General features: G+C 47.1%; 1 protein-coding gene and 1 long non-coding RNA gene across 2 annotated transcripts in view; one reads left to right on the forward strand and one right to left on the reverse strand.

Annotated features, from left to right (window-relative positions):
* The window catches only part of LOC134015229 (GDNF family receptor alpha-2-like), a 39431-nt gene extending 12464 nt beyond the window's left edge, over positions 1-26967 (forward strand). Inside the window, exons 4-8 of the mRNA XM_062454616.1 lie at positions 3422-3785; positions 18803-18915; positions 19564-19704; positions 22066-22229; positions 25748-26967. Coding sequence (XP_062310600.1) covers positions 3422-3785; positions 18803-18915; positions 19564-19704; positions 22066-22229; positions 25748-25891 — 926 coding nt within the window. The 3' untranslated portion in view covers positions 25892-26967. The remainder of the gene's footprint in view (positions 1-3421; positions 3786-18802; positions 18916-19563; positions 19705-22065; positions 22230-25747) is intronic.
* On the reverse strand, positions 11950-13140 carry LOC134015230 (uncharacterized). Its single transcript, XR_009929085.1, has 3 exons — positions 13006-13140; positions 12141-12191; positions 11950-12030 (listed from the first exon to the last, which is right to left on the reverse strand). It is a non-coding gene; the product is annotated as an uncharacterized LOC134015230 (long non-coding RNA).
* Positions 26968-27521: the final 554 nt, after the last annotated feature.

Consider the following 27521-nt stretch of genomic DNA (forward strand, 5'->3'; position numbering starts at 1 on the left):
ACAAATCTACTTTCTACGCTACTTTCATTAGCATGCAAAGCTGTATCAACAGAGCCGAATCCAAACGTTTTGTTTTGAGTACAGGTTGTGGTCGTACCGTCAGAGTTATGAAGTGGTTAACTGGCCTTCTTTGGACGTGACGGGTCAGCTGGCCCTGTATTACGTAACAGGGTGAGGTGATTCTGGATGTGATTCCCGGGCGCCCACACTACTGCTGACAGCTGTGTGGGTAGTCTGATGGCGAGAGTCCATGATTGAGGCGCTGATTGGCCGGGAATTGAAAACTCTTGGGTATGTGTACGGAAGTGGCCGCACAATCTGTCGCCAGACACCACAATGTTATTATTCTCTCTACCCCCCCTCTCTCTCTCTCTCTCTCTCTCTCTCTCTCTCTCTCTCTCTCTCTCTCTCTCTCTCTCTCTCTCTCTCTCTCTCTCTCTCTCTCTCTCTCTCTCTCTCTCTTTCTCTCTCTCTCTCTCTCTCTCTCTCTCTCTCCCTCTCTATCTCTCTCTCTCTATCTCTCTCTCTATCTCTCTCTCTCCCTCTCTATCTCTCTCTCTCTCTTTCATGCTGTGATTAGGTACTCTAATCATCTAATCAACCGTGCTTTCATTCCCCCTCTAATTTATACAATTCTCCAGATGCATACTTTGAGGATGCATATTCAGTTTTTGTTCTGACATAACTAACAAGTGTTTTTAAAAAGCTCTCATATTACACTTAAGAAAACAAGTATTATTTTCAAAACTCAATGCTATCATCTTTCTCTATATTGTTCTGTCTCTTATCACATTGTCTCTCCCCTCCCTTCCCTCCACTCTCTCCTATCCTTCCCTCCTCTCCCCTTCCCTTGCCTCCTCTCCCCTCCCTTCCCTCCACTCTCTCCTCTCCTCTCCTTCCATCCTCTCCCCTTCCCTTCCCTCCTCTCCCCTCCCTTCCCTCCACTCTCTCCTCTCCTCTCCTTCCCTCCACTCTCTCCTCTCCTCTCCTTCCCTCCTCTCCCCTTCCCTTCCCTCCTCCCCTCTCCTCTCCTCTCCCTCCCCTCCCCTCCCCCTCCCCTCCCTCCTTCCCTCCTCTCCCCTTCTCTCCCCTTCCCTCTCCTCTCCTCTCTTTTCCTCTCTAAACCATCATAGGTCTTTGTGTCTTCTGTCCCCCTCAGGATATCACCTTGGGTTGAGCACCAAATTCAATCTTTGCTCCCAATCAGAACTAGTAAAAAGCTCAGCCAGCAACACTGCTTGGTCAGATAAATCTTTGTAGCTCATCCTCTCTTATTTTCTTTTCATCCTGGACCCCCCCGGTGGCCCACATTAGAGGCTGCAGATGGCCAGGGGAGATTTAGGAGCTGCAATCCATCACTGTTATATGTTGGGGCCGCTGGACAGCCCCGAAAGCCTCTACCCTCCAGCTGGACTGGCCTGGTTCTGGCCCGCTTCGGCCAGGCTTGGCCCAGTTTGGTCTCCCATGGACTCCCAGGGCTAACGTCAGCTCTCCTTTTAATTCCAATCACAGATCATCCGGCATACAAACCGATGCCCCTTCACCTGTGTTGTGTTGTTGCGTTCAAGGCTGAAAGTGCAATGTTCGATTGGCAGGGCGTTGTGGAACTACTTAAAATGGTAAGCAACGTCCTTACTGGAAGGCCCTCCTTTCTCGCATCCTTTCAAAGCAGTGCTAGGATGTGTTGCCAACAAGTCACTGCCAAGAACACTTTGTTTTTTGCAACGGATGGGGTTTAGTGACCCTAAGTAACTGTACTTGAGTCCTACTTGCACCGTCATTAAGACTTGCTCAAGCTACTCAGCTTTTACCTGACATAGTTTGTCATTCGCAGAGTGGGGAAACTAGGGTTCCAACTTCACATGGACAGACCAGTTTATCAATGGAGACGCAATCCAACTTCCAATACCTGACTTCACGCTGTCGTTTTTGTGCAACACACTGAAATTCAAAGACAACGCCAAAAAATCATCAGCTCTCATAGGTTTCTCTTAGCTACAGTAACTATGGGTCGGTGTCAGTTCTGTGGGTCTCATTTCCGGGATGGATAATGTGCATCCTGCGTGCCACTTTGCCACAAACAATACAGCAATACAGCTGCTCGCACGCTCCCTCCGAACGAAACTTCCTTTTCTCTGCGCGCAATGATAGACACAGAGGGAGATTGGTTCTGTTGAATAAGAGATGAATCTCACAGGGTGTCACAGAGCCCGTCTGGCCTCTGAAATATCATTATCTACAGGGGAGGAAGGTTAACTTTTCTAATATACCCTGAATACAAGACAGAGACACAATGGCAGTGAATAGTGATGCCGTTTTATTACCGGTATCTCCCAAACAGGTGTGAATTTACTGGCCGGAACAACATCTTATAGAGTATACACACCTAATGACATAATCTGTTTTCGGCAAAAAATATGATGTGTAGCCAGAGGGGTAATTGCAATGTTGCCGTTTGTGATTACAGTGGGAGAGAGAGAGGGAACAGGGAGAGAGGGAGAGCGAGAGAGAGAGAGAGGGAACAGGGAGAGAGGGAGAGAGAGAGGCTCATCTCACACTTAAACTGTCCAATGGGCCGTGATACAGAACACAGTGGGGAGAGTCTTTGCCAAGTCCTTGACTTGATAGAGACGACATTTAGCATTCAAACCGATTGTACGTCCTCACCGGAAACATCCGCCGGGCGTCTTCCTACCTTTTCCGCGGCACGCCGTCGAACGCCACGCGGCGAGAAGAGACGGCGTGACAGCGACAGCGACAATCAGGGAAGGAAACGAACCGGAACTTTCCTACTTAGCAAACATCTTTTCCAAATGACTTTGGTTGCCATGCAGTACTTCCAATCGGTATACCTTATTCATTCACATTTCACTCAAGGCCTGAGTGAATCAATAATTCAGTGAGAATGAATATGGGCTAGCTCCATGAGTCTCTGGTGGGCACTGCGTTGCTGGAGAGACAGATGTTATTGAATAAGCTCTCTGCACGCAGGGCTCTCCAACACTTCCCATGAACCCGTTCCGCGCCTCGGCCCTTCATTAAAACCACACTGAGGATGTCAAGGGGCGACAGGACACTCCTCCTGTCAGTCCCTGGGAGTTTGTTTGGCCCTCAACCGTGAGACAGGCTTTGCTCTGGTCCAGAGAAAACACCAGAGTTTCGACTTCCTGGAAGTCCACTGCAGTATGCCCCCCCCTCCCTTTCTTCCACTACACTGAAAGAAAAGAAGAAAAATAAAAAACGTTCACCATATGTTCTGAGCAATTTCGTTTATGTACCACTGATTCAACACCCACTGGTTCTAGCAATACAATTTCCAGGAGCATAGAATGTGTGACCTTCTATCTTTTTTTATTGAGACAGTCCGCGTTTCAACCCACCATCAAATGAATGTTACTCACTGACTTTTTATCCCTTCTAGGGATGCACTCCGTCGCCCCCAAGGCCTATCAGTGCGCTGACCCCAACAAGACCTGTAACCCCTGTCTGGACGCGGCCAAAGCCTGCAACCTGAACAACAGCTGCAAGAAACAGCGCTCCACCTACATCGCCACCTGCAACAAGGGGGGGCCGTGCAACCGCAAGCGCTGCCACAAGGCCCTGCGCCTGTTCCTGGACCGCGTTCCGGCCGAGTTCAGCCAGCGCCTGCTGTTCTGCCCCTGCCAGGACGAGGGCTGCGCCCAGCGGCGCCGGCAGACCATCGTGCCCCACTGCTCCTTCGAGGACCGGGAGAAGCCCAACTGCCTGGAGCTGAGGAAGAGCTGCCGCCAGGAGCCGCTCTGCAGGTGAGGGGGGCCCCCGGGCGGTGTGGGGGTGGGGTGGTGGGTGGGGGATGGGGGTGTGTGTGTGTGTGGGGGGGGGGGGGGATGGTGGGAGGTGGGTGGGTGGGGGATGGGAATGTGTGTGTGTGTGTGGGGGGGGGGGTTGGGGGATGTGGGGGGGATGTGTGGAGGGGTGTGGGGGATGTGGGGGGGGGGGTGGTGGTCAACCTGGGTGGGTTAAGTATGGTTTGTGTGTATGTGCTTGATTAATTAGTGGAGGATGAGAGCGATTCGCACGTCTGTACTGAACAGCTTGGGTGTCGATTCCGAAATATTTTTGTCGCGCGTTATTTCCTTATTTTCCGTCCGGGCACAGTCTCACCACGGCAGGTGCGTTGATAGCAGCTTCAAAAAAGAAAGCGAAAACAGATCAAACTGAACTATCATACTCATACCCATGCCAAATAAGAAAAGAAAATGGAATCTGCCCTACAGAGAACGTTTGACAGCAATCTACCTTCCCCCACCACAGCCCAAAGTTTGATATTTCAGACTTGTAACTTTGCCAGGAAAGTAATTACAGACACTCAGGGTAGCCCGGCTATTAGGGGCCGGATGGAGACACGAGGCTAAGATGAAAGGACGGCGCTAAATTAGGCTGAACAAAAACATTATTGGATCACTTTGACTGAAGGTTTCTATTGGATTCGAGCAGCAGGATTCAATTCACACCTGGTCAGGCGTGACTCGTTTGTTCACCGCCGCGCACAAGTATCAGACTGATCCAGCGGTCGTCTTTTCCCTTGCTGCGCCTTTTACTACCCCCTCGAGTCATGTGGATCGGCGGGTTATCCGAACAGGGAAAAGGGAACGCACGTGTCTGTGGACGCGGCCTCGAAAACAAAAGCGACTCGGATTGTTGTTTTTTGGGGGCGGACGAGCCGTCGATGATCGGGGTGGAGTTTAGACCCGAGTCATCGTGATGGAAGCGAAGTGCTCTTGGAGGGCTGTGGCCGCTTTCCATTTCCCTAAGTCACACATGGCTGGACGGCTGATCCGATCCTATGACAGGGAGTCAGGTGGCTGAGCGGTGAGGGAATCGGGCTAGTAATCCGAAGGTTGCCAGTTCGATTCCCGGTCATGCCAACTGACGTTGTGTCCTTGGGCAAGGCACTTCACCCTACTTGCCTCGGGGAATGTCCCTGTACTTACTGTAAGTCGCTCTGGATAAGAGCGTCTGCTAAATGACTAAATGTGAATGTGACAGCGTGGCACCCTCCTGACAGGGTGCACGTGGGCTCGCAGAGTGGTGGACCGCCACCCCAAGCCTGTGTGTCTACCTGTCACAGGGTTGGGAGGAGAACAACCTTCCCTCTCTCTCGCTCTCTCGCTCTCGCTCTCGCTCTCTCTGTCTCTCTGTCTCTCTCTGTCACTCTCTTTCTCTCTCTCTCAAAATCTCTCACACCGTTTCTCTCTCTGTCTGTCTGTCTCTCTCTCTATTTGTCTCTGTCTAACCTCTTTCTCTATTTATGTAATTGTCTCACACTCTCTCTCTCTCTCTCTCTCTCTCTCTCTCTCTCTCTCTCTCTCTCTCTCTCTGAGACTGCAGCCAAATGCGACTCGTCCTCCCTCCTCCAGGCTCCATACAGGGTTCTGTGTGGCGCTCCCCCATACCGTCGACTCTCAGTGGGACGGGACGCAACGTGCTCTCCCCTAATCCCACGCACGCCACTCACACCGCATTTAATCCACCTGCGGATTGTATAGCCGTGGGATTAACTTCTCTTCAATTAAGGATGTTCACTGGTTATTCACAGGTTTCAAAGGCATTTGGGGGCCTCGGTGCGCTTTTCTCTATATTGCTGGGCTGTTTTGTACGACGGCGTCGCCAGCCAACAATTCCCTGTGTCCAATTTCCAGAATGGCAGTACACATTCGTTGTACTTGAGGAGAGGTTAGAGGCCGTCTAGTTTCAGTCATAATTGCTAAAACCCAATCCCTTCCCTGTCACTAAATCCATTCTGGGTGTTACTGCTGTGGGAAACACCATGGTCTCTCTGCGATTTATGATCGTCTTGATAATTACCTTTGCGGCCTGCTTTATGCAATCTGTTTTCAGGTGCAGTTGCTTGGCTTGACCTCCCAGCCCTCAGATGTCTACCGTGCACCACCTTATTGAGACATATGAAATAGTCTGTTAGAGCTGATTATCTCCACCCCTGTGGAGGTCAATCCAGCGACGTGGGGTCAAGAGGTCAACGGGACACACACTCAAACACGTGACGCCGAGTGCACACGCCGAGGCAGGAACACGCACACACACAAACAGGCGCACGCTCGCAGCGAACGAGATCGGAATAATTACACCCACCCGCGAGATGTTGACGGCGTGTCACTAAGAGTTTATTGTAACGGGGCCCCACCTTGGCGCTGCTGAGTAATGTCCCCCTGCTTGCTCACTGCGCGGGTCATCCAAAGTCATTTCCCCCCCCTATGAGGATATCTGGAAGTGACGTTTCCGTCACCTGCCATCGCAGTTTCCTCGACCACAGACGCGCGGGGGGGGGGGGGGGGGGGCGTAAACCTGGTTTGTTTTTTCAGCGTAGAGGAGGACAGTGTTGAAGCCCCCCCCCCCCCCTCCCCCCACCATCCTGGTACTGTATAGACCAGGCGAACCCAGGGGGGCTCTCCACACCCTCCCTCATCCTGGCGGATGAGATTCAGGAGAGAAGGATTATCGACTCGCGACCCGGCTCGCTGGGAGAGGTGTCTGACTCCAAACAAGCCAATACGCAGACAGAGACCCATTTTATCTAACGGCTCAAGGAGCGAGCGAGCAAGGGATGGATGGGAGGATGGAGGGATAGGGGGGAATCGATCGTGGCTAGAGCCGCGCCGCAGCAGAGGTCAGTGGTCTGGTGACGACGGGGAGAGAGGCTCGCGTACGAGGGCGGCTGGCGCTCGACTGACACGTCCTCGTCTCGGGGGGGGGGGGGGGTAGGGGGGGTGGTGTGGGCTTTGAGTCATCTGTTATTTACCTCCCACGGTACCTCTCCCTCTCGCACACGCACGCACACCTGCCCCCCCTCCCTCCCGTTCCCCATCCTGTTATTGTTTCATGATCCTTGCGGAAAAATCCTCGCCTCTGCCGGGGCCGCCGCGGGGGCCCTGATGGATCACTGTTTGCTCCGAGGGCCCGGGGGCCCGGCACGAGCCCACCGGCTGATGAGGCCCACGGCTACATTTGGACCAGCGTCGAGCTGGACTTCTGTGAGCCTGGGTCCGGAGCGGATCCTCCACCCTCCTGCCCTGCAGAGCCCAGCGCTCTCACATGCACCCCTATCGATTGGCCGAAGAATCGATGCAATGCTTCAAATCTTAGATTTATTTCCCCTGTTCTCCGTGGCTTCACGGCTCACACTTTGATTGAGTTCTCTTGCCGCTGGGTTTCAAAGGAGGGAGCAGAGAGGCTATTGATCACGGTCCAGGTAACCTGACCCAGTTTGGTGGACGTCTCGGGGTTCTGCTTACAGCAAACTTAGACCCCCCCCCCCCCCCCCCCCGCGCACACACACACACACTCCTCCCCAATCCGCCTCCTCTACCTCCCTCTTAACCCCTACGTCAAACCGAAACAGCCTGCGTTGCTGTATCGGACGGCACCAAGTGAAGTGTGTGGGGGGGTGGGGTGGGGGGGGGGGTGGAGGCACTAGCCCCATCTGACAGTCCACAGTGGCCTCAAAAGAATTAGACCAAGGCATCGCTTCCTTCCACCACACCACGCTCCCTCTCCCTCCGTGCTTCCCCACCCCACCGCCTCCCCCTTCACCCAGCCTTCGCACAGCTAGCCCCAGCTAGCCCCAGCTAGTCCCAGCTAGCCCCAGCTAGTCCCAGCTAGCCCCAGCTAGTCCCAGCTAGCCCCAGCTAGCCCCAGATAGCCACAGCTAGCCGGGAAAGATAATGGGGGGGGGGGGAACGTGTCTCCTTCTCGTCAGGCTTCAGCCCCCTCTGTCGTGACAGGTGATGAGGGTTCTCTGGGGGCAGCTCCCTTCTCCTGGACCCAGAGCTGACCCCTTCATCCATTGACTATCCTCTCCTCAGGACGAAAGAGAGAGAGAGAGAGAGAGAGAGAGAGAGAGAGAGAGAGAGAGAGAGAGAGGTCATGGGGAAAACCTGTGCAGAACATTTCAATCCACGGGTGACCGTGTCCCCATCCAGCTCTCCGAAATCTCTGGGGCTTCTTGAGGGGAGGTCGATGACCCGCTACCAGCCAGGCCGACCACCCCTTGGTTCCCAACGTCCCCTCCCGGAGATAGGGGCACCAATCTATTATTAATGCTAACACTATTGATAAGACTAATCTAGCCAAACGTACAAGTGTGGTGATTAAGGCTGGCTCTGGGTGCTTCGGCAATCTCCGACGCAGGACATAAGGGTAGAGCATTTCATTATTTTCTACTGTAGTTACGCTGGGAAAGGATTTCATTTGAATTGCCTGTGGTAGCCAGTCGATTGCGGCCTGTGTTGCAGGTCTGCTCTCTGTGGCATTTCAGGGACTATTAATCTGTTTATCAGATGGGTTTTCCTTCAGGGACTGTGTTTACCTTAGTTCTTGTTTCTGCAGTATTTAGGGTGTTCAGATAACCTTGAATAATCCACTTACCCTCACCAAATAGATGTATCCGCTTGGTGGGCCTCAACTGATTTAGCATTCACTTGGATGTCATAACATTGAATGGGGTTGCATGATGTTGGATATGAAGAGAGACAGGAAGAGGAGGAATAGAGAGGGAGAGGGAGAGAAAGACAGAGAGAGAGAGAGCGAGAGAGAGAGAGAGAGAGAGAGAGAGAGAGAGAGAGAGAGAGAGAGAGAGAGAGAGAGAGAGAGAGAGAGAGAGAGAGAGAGAGAGAGAGAGAGAGAGAGAGAGAGGGAGAGAGAGAGAGAGGGAGAGAACGTGTGAGGAACAAAACACATTGAATTGTCTTTGATTTCCTGGTCACCAAACAAGGAAATGTTTAATCAGACGCGAAGAGTGGTAAATTAAAAATGATTAATTAAATGAAGTCTACTAAAATCGGTGGCCTCGTTACTCTGGTCGGTGGGTGAATGTTGTTGGGTTTTTCCTGCACAGACAGACTTAACTAAATAAACTCCTCAGATTTGACTTAATACGTTGAGCCCAAGTGCCCTTTTACTAAGTCTTGAATTGGCCTCAACGAGCAAGGAATGAAATAGCCTTGTGTTCCCAAATAAATTGACCCTTTTGAACCTCCTTCGAAGGACAATCGCAGAGCCACATTGAGACCGGACACAGACTGATTGGATGACGGAAATTTCCTTTAATCCAGAGGTAACGAAAGCAGTCTGGAAGACATCTAAAAAGATCTGTATCTTGGGACATTGACAAGTGTGTGAGGAATTGTTGGTCTTTTTGAGATTCGTGGCTCTCTCCGAAATCCCAGCAGAGATCCGTCTGTTAAGTTGACGTTTTGCTTGGAGATAGATTCTGTAGTCAGTGTTTAAAGCCACAGCAGATGATGGGAAGTTTTAGACTAGACTCTGCAGATACTTGCGGTATGAAATGTGAAGGAATATGAAAAACAAGCAGAATGAACAATTGACCAAATCAACGTTTTTTTCCACATCGTTTAATCGACGTAGCATTTGACACCGATCGGGGGACAGAAGCAAAGAAGAAGAAAGCGCTCTCCATCAGCCCATGACTGCCGTTTCATGACTTGACAATGAGGGAGAGGCAATTCAGAGGAGAGGCCTTCCTTGGACCGATTTTGTTTTATTTTGCTCTTTCATAAATTCCCAAGTCATTGTATGAGGGTCTGCGATCGTCTCTGAATTTTCTTTGATTGAAGGCTTGGAAATTTGGCTTTGCGATTGCCCATAATGACAGATTCCTTTAAATAAGGAACAAGATCAAGCATGGCAATCATGTCAAATGGAACAGAATTTGTAATCTCGAGTATCTTCTAATGCGGCAGGAAATGAAACCCTTTTTATTTTATTCCATGAAGCACTGTTTACCCAAAGCACTTCCAAGCATTTGACTTCGAAGTGTGATAGCTATGACACATTTCTCTCTACTCTTTTATGAGAAAATTGCTTCCAGACATCCATCTGATTTGAGCCACTGTTCGCAAATCCATAGGAAGCGATTAGATTCCTATGTAAAAGAAGCCATTAGTTTTCTGTTTGAGTGAAACCAACTGGGCACTCGACTCTGATCCAATCACTGTTTAGAGCGTCAGACATAGTCTACCTCTACAGGAGATCCCCTCGCCCCTTTGCAGGGCCTGAGTGTCTGAAATGACCATAAAACTCTGTGTCCCCGACAGCCTGTAATTTCACCATCCGCTCCGCGGCTAGGTATAATGGAAAATCCGTGGAAGCCATGAAACGCGCAGCTTGTCGACGGTGGAACACTATTGTCCAAACACTCTGGACACCTCTCTAAACTTTAAATTACTGTGTTTAGACTGTCATTGTCTGAGAGGTTTTTCTCGAAAAAGAATTGCGATGCTCTTGTCTGTTCTCTTCCCAACTCGGGGAAAAGCCCTCGTTCAAAGTGTCGGTGTGTGCAACAATAATTTGCACTAGTCATAATGACGTTTGAGATATCTTTAACTTTCATTCTGTCTAGTCAAAACTGAATTACAGATATCCGCAATTGTCATTTAAGATGTGTGACGAGTTGAATGTCGTTTCCAATGACGTCATTGCAGATATCTGTCATTCAGTTTTGCCTAGTCAAAACTGAATTACAGATATCTCTAACTGTAGTTTCGACTAGTCACAATTACGTTACAGATATCTTGAATGACAATTCCAACTATCCAAAATGTAATTACGACTAGTCAGAAAGACGTTGTTGATATCTACAATGTTAATTCCGGATAGTCAAACTTAGCTTTTAAATGTTAAAAAGGCTTGCCATATTGGCGACGTTGCGGGACCTTGCATCTGTGGGACGCCAGAACGTAACCGCAACGTAATATTGTGACGTTGCCAGTCCGTAACCGCGACGTCGTGGCAACGTTATTTTTCCGACGTTGCCAGCCTGTAACCGCGACCTCCTAGCAACGTCATTTTCCGACGTTGCCAGTCCGTAACCGCGACCTCCTAGCAACGTAATTTTGTGACGTTGCCAGTCCGTAACTGCAACGTTAACTAAGTAACCTATATTTCTCAATTCTACTGCTTATATTGGGGCGGTTCATATGCAGACCTCATTTGCCCAAAATGCTACTTGTTCTTGTATAATAGGCTACATGGTAGCCAACTTTAGGAGGTTTGTGTGATGTGTAGCCTAACTCCAGCTAATCATAAACAAGGCAGCATTTCCATGTAACATTGTCATTTTATTTCAAACAAAGTGCCAAACTGTGAATTAAAATCTTCTGCCAGTCCCCGCTACAGGTCCTGTCTGTTGGCCCTGACAATGAAGCACAAAATAAGTTAGAGTTCTATCAACATAATTGCACGTGTAAAAAGGCGCTATACAAGTCATAAAAAAATCACATCTAAAATAATATACATCATCAAAAAAACATGTGATTCTAGATTTGTGTTACATAGCCATGTGAAAGGTTGGATATGGAAGCTGCAATCATGATTCATTCACCTGGCTTGTTTTGAACGGGCTGCCGGGTTGTGTTTGAGTGTCTCCTCTATGAGGAGCTCCACAGCTTTCTCTCCCAGTCCCGTCTTCCACTTCATCACAGCGTCTGGAATTAGAAGTCATGAACTTATTGTCAGCACCAATGTGAACGTTGAACGCTGCGTGTAAGCCATAGTTCATGGCATCTCCAAACACTTACCACTCTCTTTCGCAACTCCAGCACCTTAAGGCGCTCCTCGCTTAAGGCGTCTTGGAGTTCAGCCTGTGTTTGGGCCACCTGTAGGTCCATCACTGGCACTGGCAGTGTGTCTGCCCTGTAGTCGCCTGAATAGGAGAGCCTCTCGCTGGTTCTCCTCCAATGTCTCCATCTTCCGGAGCATAACCTGTAATGTGTCTGTCATTAAAGACAAGTAAAACAAGTTTACAAGAGTTAGCATGATTGGCATACACTGTGGTTCTTCTAGATTAGCTGTAACATTTATGTAAATAACAAATGTTACCTTGAATGGTTGTATACAAAGCATATATTTTTTTGAGTGTCTTATATTTGCACTTGCCTGGCTGCCAGCTGTTTTCCTGGGCCCCCAATTGGTTCACCTCCACCAGACCAGAGTTGACATCTAGGGGTATGGAATCTGGTGATGCAAAAGTTTTAAGTCATGCTTTTGCTTCAAAACATAGCCTTTAGGTTGCCATGGCTCATACAATTATTGTCACTGTTTTAAACGGTCATTCATTACTTTACCATCATTTCCCAGGGACACAGTGCTAGGCCGTGTGACGGTGGTAGGATAATCTGTACAGAAATGAAAATGGAATGTAGTTTATGTACATAGTTATAGCATATTGATATAAAAGGAGTAGCATTGCACATATGTGATCGTTCGAAAGCAGGGCCCCACATCGTAGCGTCGCACATGTGTGATTCTGAACATTCCAACCGACTGTTTTCCGATAGACAAAAACTATATGACAAACGCTATAGTATGGCTTCAAAATTTACAATTAGTAGGCTAACAAGTAACACTAGCAGGTAGTAGCATTGCTACGAGTATTATGCTAGGTTGCTAGGTAACGGAAGCTAATTAAAGCAACCTAGCTGCCGTTTTGGAAAAATAACTGGTGGAAGCGTCCGAAATATTTAAAACTCACGCATCTAAAAGGTTAAAACGAATAAACTTATCCAAAAAAAGATATCATGTACAAATTGGAAAAATTTGTGACATGATACTTTTATAGACGCCATTGCTGTGATTAAAACGTGATCAGCCACGCTAGCTCCACAGTCTTTGAAAATTCCGGGCTAAATAAACTATTTGGGGACAAGGTTTTTTAACAGTTCTGAACGTTTATTTTCACTGATTCTTTTGTGGGTGATTTGTGAGAAGCTAAACTTTGAAAACATGTAGGCCTATGCATTTTCAGTATTTCAACATAACTTTCTGGAGGGTTTAACCTCTACTGTACTGTAGCTATTGAAATCCTAACGTAAACAATGTGAATCTGATAGCACAAACAGGCTAAATGGCCTACATTTCAAACATATACGTATAAGTATGCCCCATCAAATTTCTTAAAATATGTTTATATATTTCTGTAAAGAAACTCACCTTTGAAGTAGCTAATTTCCAGTTGAAATCCAATGCGTACAAGACGATGTTGAACCCCTGCAAAATCTCTTCTGAAACCCCAATTTGAGCGATGCGTTGAAATGGGCATGCGCAAAGTTGTTGCTCAGGGGCAGACTGAGGGGCAGGTTTGCTAAGGAAGAATTGTAATATTCTGTGATGACTTGTCTTTGGAAATGAAACTCTTAAGAGTCGCTTACCTTTTGGTCACATTTAACAATTTTGTATCACAAAAATTATTGGAGCACACATTTGCATTGTGTGTCATACAGCTTTGGTGTGCTATACAAAGAATGTTTGCTTAATCATGTTACACATCACACATTGATTGCTTTTGTACATGTTTATAGTAAAGAATGAAAGACTAAATTATATTCCAGATTCAGTCTTATTTATTAAAGGTATGTTTCTGCATATGAGAAAATTGATGACCAATGACATGCTGGGGCTGAGCTGCACATGAATTACATGCATTTTCTACATTTATACGTGCTGGGTGCAACATTTAATATTGTGTGTGATTGAAATTCATGTAGACTATGGGTACATTGCAAAAGTGTCAGAACTGAGAGCAGTCCAGTGTGATCTCTCCATCTCTGGATAAACCACTATATGCACTCGAGATCCGTTGTCCTGCGACCAAAGAGCGACTTAGCCGCAACTTAACCCATGGTACCAAAATTAATGTATCCAGCCGACCAAGGTACAACGTCGCGGCAACGTTGTCCACGGGACCAAAAAATAACGTAACCAGCCGACCAAGGTACGACGTCGCGGCAACGTTGTCCACGGGTCTAAAAATAACGTAACCAGCCGACCAAGGTACAACGTTGCGGCAACATTGTCCAGGGGACCAAAAAATAACGTAACCAGCCGACCAAGGTACGACGTCGCAGCAACGTTGTCCAGGGGACCAACAAATAACGTAACCAGCCGACCAAGGTACGACGTCGCGGCAACGTTGCCCACGGGTCTAAAAATAACGTAACCAGCCGACCAAGGTACAACGTCGCGGCAACGTTGTCCAGGGGACCAAAAAATAACGTAACCAGCCGACCAAGGTACGACGTTGCGGCAACGTTGTCCAGGGGACCAACAAATAACGTAACCAGCCGACCAAGGTACGACGTCGCGGCAACGTTGCCCACGGGTCTAAAAATAACGTAACCAGCCGACCAAGGTACAACGTCGCGGCAACGTTGTCCAGGGGACCAAAAAATAACGTAACCAGCCGACCAAGGTACGACGTCGCGGCAACGTTGTCCAGGGGACCAACAAATAACGTAACCAGCCGACCAAGGTACGACGTCGCGGCAACGTTGTCCAGGGGACCAACAAATAACGTAACCAGCCGACCATGGTACGACGTCGCGGCAACGTTGCCCACGGGTCTAAAAATAACGTAACCAGCCGACCAAGGTACAACGTCGTGGCAACGTTGTCCATGGGACCAACTGGCAACATTCCCTTTATAACGTAGCTACGACGTTGCCACGACGTTGCCAGAAGGTAACGTCGCGGGTTACCAACTGCGCACTTACTGGCAACGTTGCCGCAACGTCATGTGTTAGCTGGGCTCCACCTCCTTATCAATCCGTCCTTTATCCCCGAGTCCTGGACGGAAACACAATTTTTTTTTTCACAATTGCTAAAACACTAAACCCCATTCTCCGAATCAAATCTTCAGTGGCCTAAACCCATTTGTCGAATAAGACACTCTTTTGGCAAAACGCTAAACATTCACATTCACGAAAAACATTTTGCACTGTGATGTGATGCACTTGTGCTGCAAAATGGTAAACACAGGCGGCAAACAGTAAACACAACTACAACACTTGTCATCTGTAAAACACGATGACTCAAAATTGTTCACACTTGTTTGTAATGGTGGTTCAAGACAATGTCAGCTTTCACCTTGGTGTCCTTATACAAGAATAGTTCAACATCAACCAGCAATTTTTACTGTAAGTGCTGCCTTCCACCATACAGCCCTTTTCTCAACCAAATTGAAGAATTTTTCTCTGTGTGAAGGTCTATGACCGAAACTCATATACCAGGGTAAATCCCCTACAGGCAATGCAATCGGCCTGTGGTGACATAGGTGTGGAGTGTTCTCAAGGCTGGATCCAGCACACCAGAGGGGTTTTACCCCGTTTTTTCAGTGTTCTTTGTTGACAGTACTACTGTAATGCCTGTTTGCGTGTGTTGCGTGTGTTGGGGACGGTAGGAGGAGCAAGTGGGGGAGTTGTAGAGATTACAAGAGATATTATACCATGGTCTGGGTGAATACTCGATTCTGATTGGCTGCAGGGATGTCCGTTATCGGGTGATAACGGACACCTACTGCGTCATTGCAGACATAATAAAGAATAGACGTCCCCCCCGCACACACACACACACACTCTTTATTATGTCTATGCGTATACCAGTATCTCTTCTTTCTAAAACAGGCACATGACCCAAAATCCTGTTTTGAATGTGGTCCTTTACTGAACATGCTCTCATTCATGAAGTAACCTATTTCTCACTGTCAGCCGAGGGTTTAGAAGTCTGAGCTGTATGAACAGTTGCTCTGATAAATAGTGCATTGCTGTTCACGATTCGTGACTAATTCTCCCGATCTGAGCATTACTGTAACTTTGTTCGTGTGATGAAACACACAATGCAACACCAATTCACCCATCATGTGACGGTTTATCTACGTTTACTTACTTATGGTAACAATGTCCTCAATAATGGAGGCTGACCGTGAGAATGCAAGCAGCAAGAGCAGGAGCTTGGTTTCTCTGCTGGTCACATATCGAATGTAACATCAACTGCACTTTGTTTTCCCATTCGCTCCTGAAGAAACCGGTTTCAACAAACAAATACTCAGAGAACGTACCATTTCACCACCTTTAAAAAGACCTTTGGCTGTACAAACCTTAACACGTTTCGAGCATTTTTCAATCCGTTTGTTATGAACATTTATTCTCAGCATTTTTGATTGGATTTTGGTGAACAGTTTGTTTTTCTTTCTGTTACGTAAACCTCGTCTGAAAACCTTACGAGCCATCTAGTGAGAGAGAGAGAGAGAGAGAGAGAGAGAGAGAGAGAGAGAGAGAGAGAGAGAGAGAGAGAGAGAGAGAGAGAGAGAGAGAGAGAGAGAGAGAGAGAGAGAGAGAGAGAGAGAGAGAGAGAGAGAGAGAGAGAGAGAGAGAGCCTCCACAACATCCTTGCCTCCCCTCTGTTGGAGAGAATGTCCAACACAATCTATCTAACTGCTGAAAAGGAATACATTGTATGCCTTAACTGAATGCCCACAGCACAGTTTGACATCTCACATTCGTGTTTGTCAAATCTTCCTTTTGCATACTTAAATTGTCAGTAGCACTTAATTTCATTCAATGCGTGGACTTGCATCTGGGGCTGGGAGCCGGGACAAACCGTCAGCCTTCTGGACACTGCCCATTCATTTGGTATTGCATCTGGACAAAACGTCAGCCTTCTGGACACTGCCCATTCATTCGATATTGCATATGGACAAAATGTCAGCCTTCTGTCCAGTTGACGTTCATTTGATATTGCATATGGACAAAATGTTGAATTGGTGAAGTCCCTGAACTCAAATATGAAACATATAGGGTCATGAAACATGTATAAATCAACATAGGAATTTGAAAGATTCCTATACAGTCAAAGTTGCTGCAGGTTGGGTTGCCAGTGTGTAGTTTCTGGGGTTAATGATAGGGCAAACTAATACATTTTGAATCCATCTGGATTCCATTTTGTTTGCATGGTACACGCAATTGTGCAAGTGAACAACTCATGCATGGCTGTCATCAGGCACACACACACACTCACACACACACACTCTCACACACACACTCCGTCTCACTCTGTCTCAAACTGAATAATGTTTATTCCAAAAGCACATTTCAAAATATGATCTTAACCTAGGATGCTTTCAATGCAAAGTACTCTATTTACCTACTGACCTCAACACGACCCACTTGTTTGAGAGGAAGGTTTGCCTGTGACTTTGACAGGTTGTACATCATGGCACACAGACCACGTCATGGTACTGTACTCCCTGCATGTCATTCTAGTAAATTGGGCTCTCAGGGATGTCAAGTGGGCATCACACTCAGAATGGGCACGCTCTTTACCCTCTTACCCTCTCCTGAGCTACAGGCTAATGCTGGGGCTAGGAGCTGGATCTGGGGCTGAGGATAGCTTCTGGGCCTGGGGCTAGGTGCTTGGGCTGGGACTAGGAGCTGGGGCTATGAGCTGACACTGGGTCTGTGGCTAGAATGCGGAGCGTGGAGCTGGAGGCTGGCTGTAAGCCGGGCCAAGGAGCTGGCACGCTGCTCGCTGCATTCAGCCTGCAGAGTGTTACCTCATCACTTTCCTTCAGACAAATCCCCAGCCTCTGCAACTCCTCATTCACAATCTGGCAGCGAGGGATCGAGCTGGATAACAAGCACACTTCCATTCTGATCCTACACTCTGTGGTCACAGAGCCAGCACAACAGGCACAACAAAGGCCGATGTTACTTTACAAAACATCTCAACAACTCCCCACATCCCCCCCCCCTCCCCCCCAGCCAACTCCCCAACCGAAAACCAAATAAAAACACAAAACAATACCGAAATAATGTATGATAACCAGTGCACAGGAGTTTTCTGTGTGTCTCTTTGACTGCACACTGTAGTGTAGCAAGGCCTGTAGCCAGGAAGCCTGACTAGTTCATTATCATATGTTGAGACAGGCGTACTCAGTCAGGCTTCTGGCCTGGAGGTACCTCAGACCTTCCGGCTGGGCACTGGGGTCACAGAGGGTCAGCATGAATAAGTCATGACTATGGAAGGCGTGAGAGAGTGGGAGGGGGAGAGAGAGAGGGAGGGGGGGACGGAGAGAGAGGGAGATAGGGAGAGAGACGGAAGGAGAGAGAGGGGGAGAAAGAGGGAGGGAGAGGGAAAGGGAGAGGGAGGGAGTGAGAGGGAGCGAGAAACAGGGAGAGGGAGAATGAAAGAGGGATGGAGAGAGAGAGAGGGAGGGGAGAGGGGGGTTGGAGGTGAATCACTCCCTTCCAGTGGGCAGCAGTGATGTGTAAAGACAGGACAGCTCTGCACACGCTCCTCCAATAAACCTACTTAAGTGGATTAGCGATGCCTGTCCCCAAGGCATGAAGAGACTTAAAGCTGTTCTTATCAGAAACACACATAAACAACAAAAACAACCAAAAACACTCTTTTTTATCAGTTCCTTTGATTGAGAAACCGGGCAATGCTTGAGATGGTCAGGATAAGCCCGAAAACCTGCCAGAGCAGTATTATTGCGGAAATATATTGATCCTAACGGCTATGTGAATATATCCATCTCAAGTGCTGCAGAGAGTGAAACACAAGAAAATGCCTCACCAACTTTTAGACATCACCGTGTTGGTGGTTATGTGTAACACCTGTTGTTGTAACCTAGAAACAGATGTTGGACATTTTTGGCTACTTTCATTCCAGTCACAACCGGCAGCTGCTCCAAAGACATAATATTGCCAAAAATTGTCCTTTGAGTGAGTGTGCATTATGTGCATTTTCATTCGTGTGTGGGATGTGTGTGGGATGTGTGTGCGTGTGCGTGTTAGCGTGCGTCAGAGTGTGTGCTGGGCATGTGCATGTCCGCGTGCGTTTGTGTTCGCGTGTGTAACGGTTCACACGTGTGTCTCTGTGTTCCGGTATGTGTCCGTGTGTGCGTGTAGTTGTCTTCTACAGTTCCGTGGCTTGTTTTTGTGCTGTGCAGGTCTAGACTGGCTGATTTCCACATGAACTGCCTGGTGACTCAGCACACAGTGAGCAGCTGCCCCAACGAGGACAACTACCAGGCCTGCCTGGCCTCCTACACAGGCCTCATAGGTGACTACAGATGGAGGGGAGGGGGCCGGGGCGTGGAGGGGAGGGGGGGGGGTGTCGACAGGGAGGGGGCGAGAAGAGAGGAGGAGGACAGGGGGGGGAGTATTTGGGATCCAACTTGCGGTCGATACCTCCACCTACATGTGGGGCTGTTTGGGGGAAGGCGATGGTGGGGAACACGGAGGACAGCTGGCCGGCAGGCTCGAGCGAGGGCGCTGAATAGAGAACAACGGGATGCTGACTGCTCTTCGTGAACTTAGGACGCGTTCCGGACCGCTGCAATCTGCCTACAGCTTTATATCTGACCAAACTGACTGACTGCAGTACAAGCTGACAGGCTGTAATGCAGGTTTTCGGAATGCATAATTCACCGACCGTCCTTGATACCTGTTAGAAATATTCCTCATAACCTCGTTTTAAATATTAAAAGTGCACCATATGCCTGTCAGCAAATCTGGATGGACTCTTCACATGTAAAACAAGCATTAGCATCACACACCACAGTCCCTATATCAAGTCCGGGGCCACAAAGTCACAGGGAACGTCGTTATAGACCTCGGTAGGTTTTCTGTTTATAGTAAATGTAGTCCATTATTATCCATTAGTGCCCTGATATTGTTAGGTAATGTGTCTGAATCCCCTCCTCTGTAGGAACGGATGCAACCCCTAATTACGTGGACGGAAGCTACAGCAACTGGACTGTATCCCCATGGTGCACCTGCGCAGGAAGTGGCAACCAGGAAGGGGAGTGCGAGAACTTCCTTCGGGACTTCACAGACAACACCTGCCTGAGTGAGTAAATAAAACGAAACACAAAGTTCAATTCCCTCGCTCGCGTTAGGATGTCGTCCTATGGGATCTCTCCGGTTCTTTTCATGTTAGCCACACTGATGTGGCACTTGAGCAACTTGCTTTCACCCTGAAAATCGAGTGGGGACGGGTGCGTTTTCATCCTCGCGTTCACAAACTCTCTGTCGGTGGCACTCTGGAGACATAGCTGTGCAGCATGCTAGATACACATGAGTGGCTGATCTCAGATCTCCGATGGATCAAGTTGACTTTCTTCTCAAGGTCTATACAAATATGATAAGAGGATGAGGAGATTCTACAAATTCGGCAGAATTCATTGTATATGACTGGTATCTTTTAACAGTCCGGTAACAACAAAATGTTCATGTGGTCTTTATGCTCAGTTCCACGTAAGTTACTCTTCAGCCTTCTCTAAGAAAACAACCAAGCGATGACACATTTGAGACGACACGCTCACGAAAGGAAGGAACATTTGGGCCTCGACTAAAACAGCCACGCAACATGATTTAGTAGTGAAATATCAGGCGCTTCACGGAATTGCGACAAAGTGTGTAGCCGGTGTCATCAGCACTACAAGGCACCATTGAATTTAACATGTTCCATTGTGTAGGTAATGCTCTCCGACCATTTCAATAGATTGCCGGGGATGCAGTTTTAGCTGAGTCCGCAAGATGAGGGATGAGACACGAAGAGGCGTCTTGAAAAAGAACACAAAATGCAGCCTCTCCTGTTTGCAGTCAGGGGGAACTGGAGATAAACTGCTACAGATGTGGCTTTCCTTTTTACTAGCGTGGGGGGGAGGGGGGGGGGTGAAGACAGCAACCCACAGAAATACAACGCAAAAGCTGCATTACAATGTGAGAATAGGCCAATCATGTTTAGTCTTGGCACCCTGCAGGCAATGGCCTGGGATATGCCCATGGGTTAAAAACGTATCGGAAGTCATTAAAAATGCAATCGTTGTCGGCAATGAGCTTAATCACTCGCTGGAACATTTGGGTGCAGTAAAGCATTCACTATGGGAGCCCTCCAGCCAACTTGATGATTTATTAGTTTACTGCTGCACCTCTGAGGGTGATGTTAGTTATATCACCTCCGAAACAAACAGATGCGTATAACGACTTTTCTCAATAGTACTTGACAGGGAACTTTGTAGCAGTGTGAGCATTTAAGATACACATATGAAGCTATGAGACACGACTCACAAACACGAGCGAAAACACGTCGACACGTTTTATATTATTCTTCATCCGGAACCCAACGCATGAAATTATGGATCTGAACCTGTGAACTGCAGTGGGTGGTGTGTGCAAGTGCGAAGTAAGTGTGTAAGTGTGTGCGCGCACGCGTGCCGATTATGCCTGTGCGGTTCCCCTCCCTCTCATTTGTCCTTTGTGGAGGGAGAAAAATGTCATTTCTCCTTTGTTTGAGAAGGGTCGGAATCTGATCAGTCACATAAATCTATTCAAAGTCATCTCTGCGCGATGACCTTATAATGGAGGTGGTTGCCAAGCAATTACACGGTTTGCCGTCTTTTCTGCAGGAGCAGAAAGAAACAAGCACTGTGTATCAAATGGACGGCAGGCCAAAGTAAAAAGGTGCTCTGTCCTGGTTTATCCCCCCCCCCATCCGCAGAGCTGACTGCAGATGGATTTGTCACCCGTCTCCTCCCCCTCGACCCCCTCGCCCACCCCCCCCCCCACCCCCTTCCCTCTATGGAGTGCTCTGGCGGCCGGCACTCTCTCTCTCTCTCTCTCTCTCTCTCTCTCTGTCTCTCTCTGTCTCTCTCTGTGGAGCTCATTTATTTGCTTTTAAAAAGATGCCACAGATTTGCACGCTTGTGGCGTATACTCAGTGGCAAGCAAACAGGCCTCATCAACTTGAGTGCAGACATTACGCCACAATTTGGTCAAACCTGTTGCTGCAAATTGAGATACATTTGGTTTCTCTGTATAAAAGGTTTTTAACAGGGTTATTTCGAGTCAAGGACACGGACAAAAGTGTCTGGGGCTGAATGTGCATTCATTGCATTCTCCCAGGGCTCTGAGATTCAAATGGTATGCAACAGTATTTGCTTTCATTCCTTAAAAAAATAAATAAAAAAAAAATAGAATAGAATATTGAAAGGATCGGGAGAAAATTGTGGCGAGCTCGTAAGTTTTACAATTAATAGGCAAATCCAGTAGCTCCAAGCTATCCCACAAAGCGAAGGCAGATCCACTGACACAAATACTGCTGGGCAGAAGATCAAGAACTAACTTAGAGCTCTCTGTAAACCGGCTGCTTCTGCTACTGTGAGAGACAGCTCAAACGAATGACTGTATATATCCTCCGTCCCCACAGGAAATGCCATTCAGGCCTTCGGATATGGAGTAGACAGCATGTCCCACAAAGCTGACCCTGTCCAATCCACCCCGACCACGAGGCCTGCCTCAGAGGCCACGCCGGAAACTTCCGAGCCCACCTATAGCCCCATCGATATGCCGCCAGGAGACAAGGAAGACAAGGTAGGCAGGAAGACCTCCGGGTCGATTGGGTACACACTTTTGGGGGATGGAAAGAACAATATTGGTTGTGTGATACTGTAACTACAGTAATAGGGAACAATGATTTGTGGGTGGAAAGTCAAAGCTTAGCCACATACAGTGCATCGAAATCCATTCTCCATGGTAACCCATCCTATACTGCAGGATGATGACATTTGCTTGAAATATTGTCTCTCAGTCCATTATAAGGAACAGGGAACAGGGACCGTTTTAATCTGGATTAAATGCACTGAATATCCTAGCCTTGAGATCCCAATGCATTTAAAACAGTAAAAAAAAACTGTCTTCTGGAAGACTTTGGGTCTGAGAAAAATTAGCTCTTTTTTTTCCCGCAAGAAAATTGTTTGCTACACTATTGTTTGCTACAGTAGATCTTGATTTTGTTTTCCCACTGAGGACACTGCTATGTTGTACAAATAAATACAAAAGTGCATCCTTCCAGTGCAAGACTAATTGTGTTTTTGACCTATCTCTGAGACCCAGTTACCAAACTTGACTGAATTAGGCACCACAGTCCATCATCACCCAGAACCAGATACCATGCTCACTGTTGTCATCGCTATGATTATTGTACAGGCATTGTCGTCGCCGTGTTGCGTTCGAGACAAAAGAAACATAAAAAAAACTGTTGTTTATATTGGAACGACACGCATTAAGATGTTGAAAGCGGACCAATTTAGGCTTTCAAACCCAATTAATTGGCCGTCTTTCTCTCTCTCTTTCCTCCGACGGCCCATGCGCACGTAGAGGCTCTTTGTGGTAAAGACAGCAAATTAATACCTTAAAAATGGTGCGAGGGGTGAGAATTAATGAACAAGCCTCACCGATAACAATAACGGTGGGTGGTGGGGTGGGGGGGGGGGGGTGGAGGGGGGGATGGAGGGGGAGATGGGGGGGGGGGGGTGGGCAACATTGGAATTGCTTTCTCCAAAGGTTCTCTGTGTATGTCAGTATTGATGCACCGTTCTGTGCCTCCCTTGCTGCTGCGCGATGCTTAATTTATTGTAAAAATGGTAATTAGGAAACAATAAGACGTGTGATTACTCAAGCAGGAAGTTTATAATTAGAGAGGGAGCCGGTGGGGACATTTTGGGCGGCCCCTCTTTCTCCTGCAACCATGGCTGGCAATTAAAACTTGTCAAACTTCTATCGTAGATTAATTGGGGGAATGTCGGTATGAGTCGTTTTGGCAGAGGACTGTCTGTCTGTCTGTCTGGCCCTGTGAATCCTCATGATAGCCACTGAAGACCACCCATCCACACGCTGGTGTCCAGTAAGCATGAAGTGTCAAAGTCGTTCACCATGGAGCCAACAGACTCACATGCTGTGGGCATAACACGTGACATACAGTAACTAACTCAACTGAAGTGTTGCTTAAGATAAATTAGGTCCTCAGAGATCTCCAAACATTGACAGAGACTTCTCAACTTTAAATCATGTTCCAGTCAATGTTGCTGTGCTTCAGTAGTTAGCTAGTTAACTTATACTTCTGTTTCCTATGATTAGGATATTACAGTCATATCAGTCAGCCATTGTTCATTTTTAGCTGAACTAATATCACTGTCAGTGTAGATGTATGTATGCATATATATCAAAACAGGCCTCTTTGGTCTATTGTAATGTGGTCTGCCTATTTACAAGTGCCTAAGGAAATTATAAACCAACTACATTAGCTTTATTCTTCTCTAGGTGTGGGGCTGTACAGATAGTGTCCATATGGGTCAAATTTTTCAGCAGGAAATAGATTTGAATAGCTCTGCCTATCTGATCCTAGCGTGTTTTCCCAATGCTAATCTAATGGAATAACACGTGTATATTTTGTAATTTAGAGGGTTCATGCCTTATGTGAGCAGGCTATTTTATAAGAGATTTAGTCCCAGAGGTTTGCTTACTGTAAGAGAACCATTCTATTGGTGCTGTGTATTTTCAGTTCAATTGACATAATTGATTGCGGACAGCCTGTACAGAAGCAAACCCTGGGTTGGTCAATAATCAGCTCAGAGATGCTCAGCTGTTAACGTTTGATCAAGCTCTAATCGATAATAAAAAGTATCCCCTGTCTGTTTAGTGTAACTAACCCTGTGATACACTACATCAAAGTACAGCACTGCTATCCCTAATAATAAGGGGATATTGCTTCCTCTGCCTCTGTCCAGCCTCACGCCCTCTCTTTCTCCCTGTCTACCCCCCCCCCCCTCCCCAAACCGCCATCCTTTCTCTTAGCCTCTCTCTTTCTCTTTCTCTCGCTCACTCTCTCAATCTTTGTTTATGTTTATGTATAGTTCTGTGGTTCCGTGTGTGTGTGCTTGCATGTGTGGATATTGGCTGTGGACAGAGATCTGGACTCGTGTCAACAGGCTGCTGCCACACATCACTGCACCTGCTAATTAATTGGCTTTTAGTTGCGGATATGTTTGCTGCATTGTCAAGCAACCGATTGCTTTTTTGGCAACTGTCATTTAACCATTTCAGCCTTCAGTCGCACATGAAAAACTTTGCCTCACAGCATTTCCTCACAAACTTGAATTTTTGCAAACGAAGAAAAAAATACAAATATCAAAAGCTAATATGACAAACCCCCGTTTTTTTGCATTTCATTTCACACCATCCTATATAAACCCAAGAAAATGAGTAGCTGGTAGGTAATATTTGAGTGGATGTTTCTCTGTGTAAAGGGAAATGGACCAAAGTGTTATGTCTCCAAAGGCTACACTGGTGTAGATGAGGAAATGAATGGGAGAGAGGATGTTTAATGTTTCTGTTGATGCTCTCTGTAATGCTGTGTATGGGGAAATGGTGCCTCAAGAAATTGAGGAGCCTGCAGTTATATGTAGCCAAATGGTTTGCATGGTGTTGCAAGAATCAGATACAATATATACAGTATAGAGACATACAAAAACAACATTCAATGCTAACAATTTCATGGAAACCCCATAATAAGGGCAGTGTAGGGCATAACAGTACTGCTCTTGGCAGTACATGGCTGCAATAGCCGGAGTGATATGCTCTACTACCACTCCTCTCCAAATGTGCTCTTCAGCATTTGAGTGCCTCTGTTGTTTTCTATGGTCATTTTGACTGAATGGAAATTTCTACTAAATTATGTTTTTGACACTACCAAACACTATCAAACAGCCTGAAGCAGATCGTTGGCGCGATGATATGTGCACGGTACCTGCTTTAATGCTGTTCAATGTAAAAAATGTTATTAATGGTTGTACAGTCATTTTCTACAACAAAGATTGTACTGACAAAAATGTTTCATGTTTGACAAAAATGTTTCATGTTTGTCAGGCTGCAAATAATTATCGATTTCTAAAGCGCCTAACACACAATCAACAACACTGTCGTCACCACGAGTAGCAAGTATACAACACAACCACAACCGGCAACCTGGTGCTTGTATCAAAACATTTGATGCCTCAACACCTTCTAACTGGCCTAAAAGCCTCTGACCATTTCCGTGTTTGTCTCTGCAGGATAACGGGGGTGATTACGAGGACCTGCGCAGCCCTGAGGGCCCACCTGAGGACAGCTCAGCCTGGCCCAGCGCCGACCCTTGGGTCCTGGTGGTCAGCCTGACCCTGGCCCTCGCTCAGGCCCCTGCCCTGTTCGCCCTATAAAACGGCCGGGGGGGGGGGGGGGGCGGGGGGGGGAGGGTCGTCCTTCAAAAAGCTGGCCCAGAAGGGAAAGAGCTCACCGCAAGCTTGTTATTTTCAACGTGTCTGGGCATCCACATGGTATTTATGAGGGAAAATATGAGGAAAAATACACAATCTGAGACATAAACTCAATCATTATTCATTTGATGTATCATTTGGGAGGGTTTTGAGGACCTCTGAAGACTTGGCTTTAATGGACCCGTCGTAAGGAGCTGTGACCTACAGCCGTAGAGACCGGCCGCTGTGAATGTTACTGTCTGTCGTTACTGAGACAAAAACCAAAAGGACCCCAAAAGTATCAAGACAACGAAGACTATTCGTCTTCCGCCTTGATACCGGGGAGAGACGGAGCGAGAGAATGACTGAAAGACGTGGGCGGGAGGGGCGGGGGAGAGAGAGAAGAGAGTTTAGTTGTTCGTCACACTTTTTCGTCTTGAAACAGTTCTTGACTTACTCCTCTTTGATGGACGATACGTCAAATGTTATGTTTCTGTATCTGGCTGATCCAGAAGATTGACTTGTTATTTTTTGTCCTCTCAAAAGTGTAAAATCAAAACTCTACTCGGTGTGTGTAAGTGTCGGTATAGTGACCATTCTAACAGTGACCATTTTAAACAGTACAGCTCTTTGGTTTGGGTACTCCATTTTTTCTGCAGACATAGATAAAAGAAATTTAACCAAGGTGATGCCGTTAAGTGATTTCTCATTTGAGATGTTGTCAATAGTGGGTGACTGTCAAAATGCACCCCATATGTATGTATATTTCTGGCTGTGTATATATTATATAAATTCTCTTTTCCTTTGAACCAATGTTACCTACCGTAATTGGAGAATATGTTATATCTCTGAAGTGGGCACAGAGAGGGAAGATTTAAGGGCGTAGAGTTGACTTGTTTATTAAAAAGGGGAGATGCCAGTGAATACTGTGGAAAATCCTTCATTATCTGCGTATATATTTGTCTATAAAGGTTTGAAAATATTTAAAAAGAATGTACACAGAGATGAGATTAAATGAACTCCGTCTGCTTGGAAAGTAACATCCTCTGTTGTATCATGGTGTGCTTTGTACAGTAAACAACACACATCTACCTTCTCTCCTCCATCCACCTATATTAGTTTTCCCTCATCCTCCTGTTTATACAACAGGATATATATTTTAACTCTAGTTCCGAAAAGCCTGCATTTCAACTTTAAACCTTTAAACCTCGAAGCAAACCAGCTATGATCAATTCTTTCAGAAGTTTACTTTTTCCTGACACTGAGTTTTCCAGACTGAAATAGGACTCAGCACAGTGGGTCTCTTGACTGTTTTCATGCTTGATCAGGCTCTGTGTGAGACTACATAAATATAGTACATGTCGCTGACTCCAACTCTATTGTTTACATTGACTCTGCAACTACAGAGGTGTTGACAGGAGGAAAGTACCTCCAGTTTATAGCGAGTGAACACACCACCACACTAACAGGCCACCTTGTCCACTCTTCTCCCAATGAATCTACCTTTGCGATTGGTCAATTTGTTGCTGAGTTTCCAGATGACATCATGAAGTCGAGTGAATGATTCCAACGTTGGCTGTGGCCCCCTGTGGAG

This window comes from Osmerus eperlanus, chromosome 28, assembly GCF_963692335.1.
Source record: "Osmerus eperlanus chromosome 28, fOsmEpe2.1, whole genome shotgun sequence".
NCBI classification, from domain to species: Eukaryota; Metazoa; Chordata; class Actinopteri; order Osmeriformes; family Osmeridae; genus Osmerus; species Osmerus eperlanus.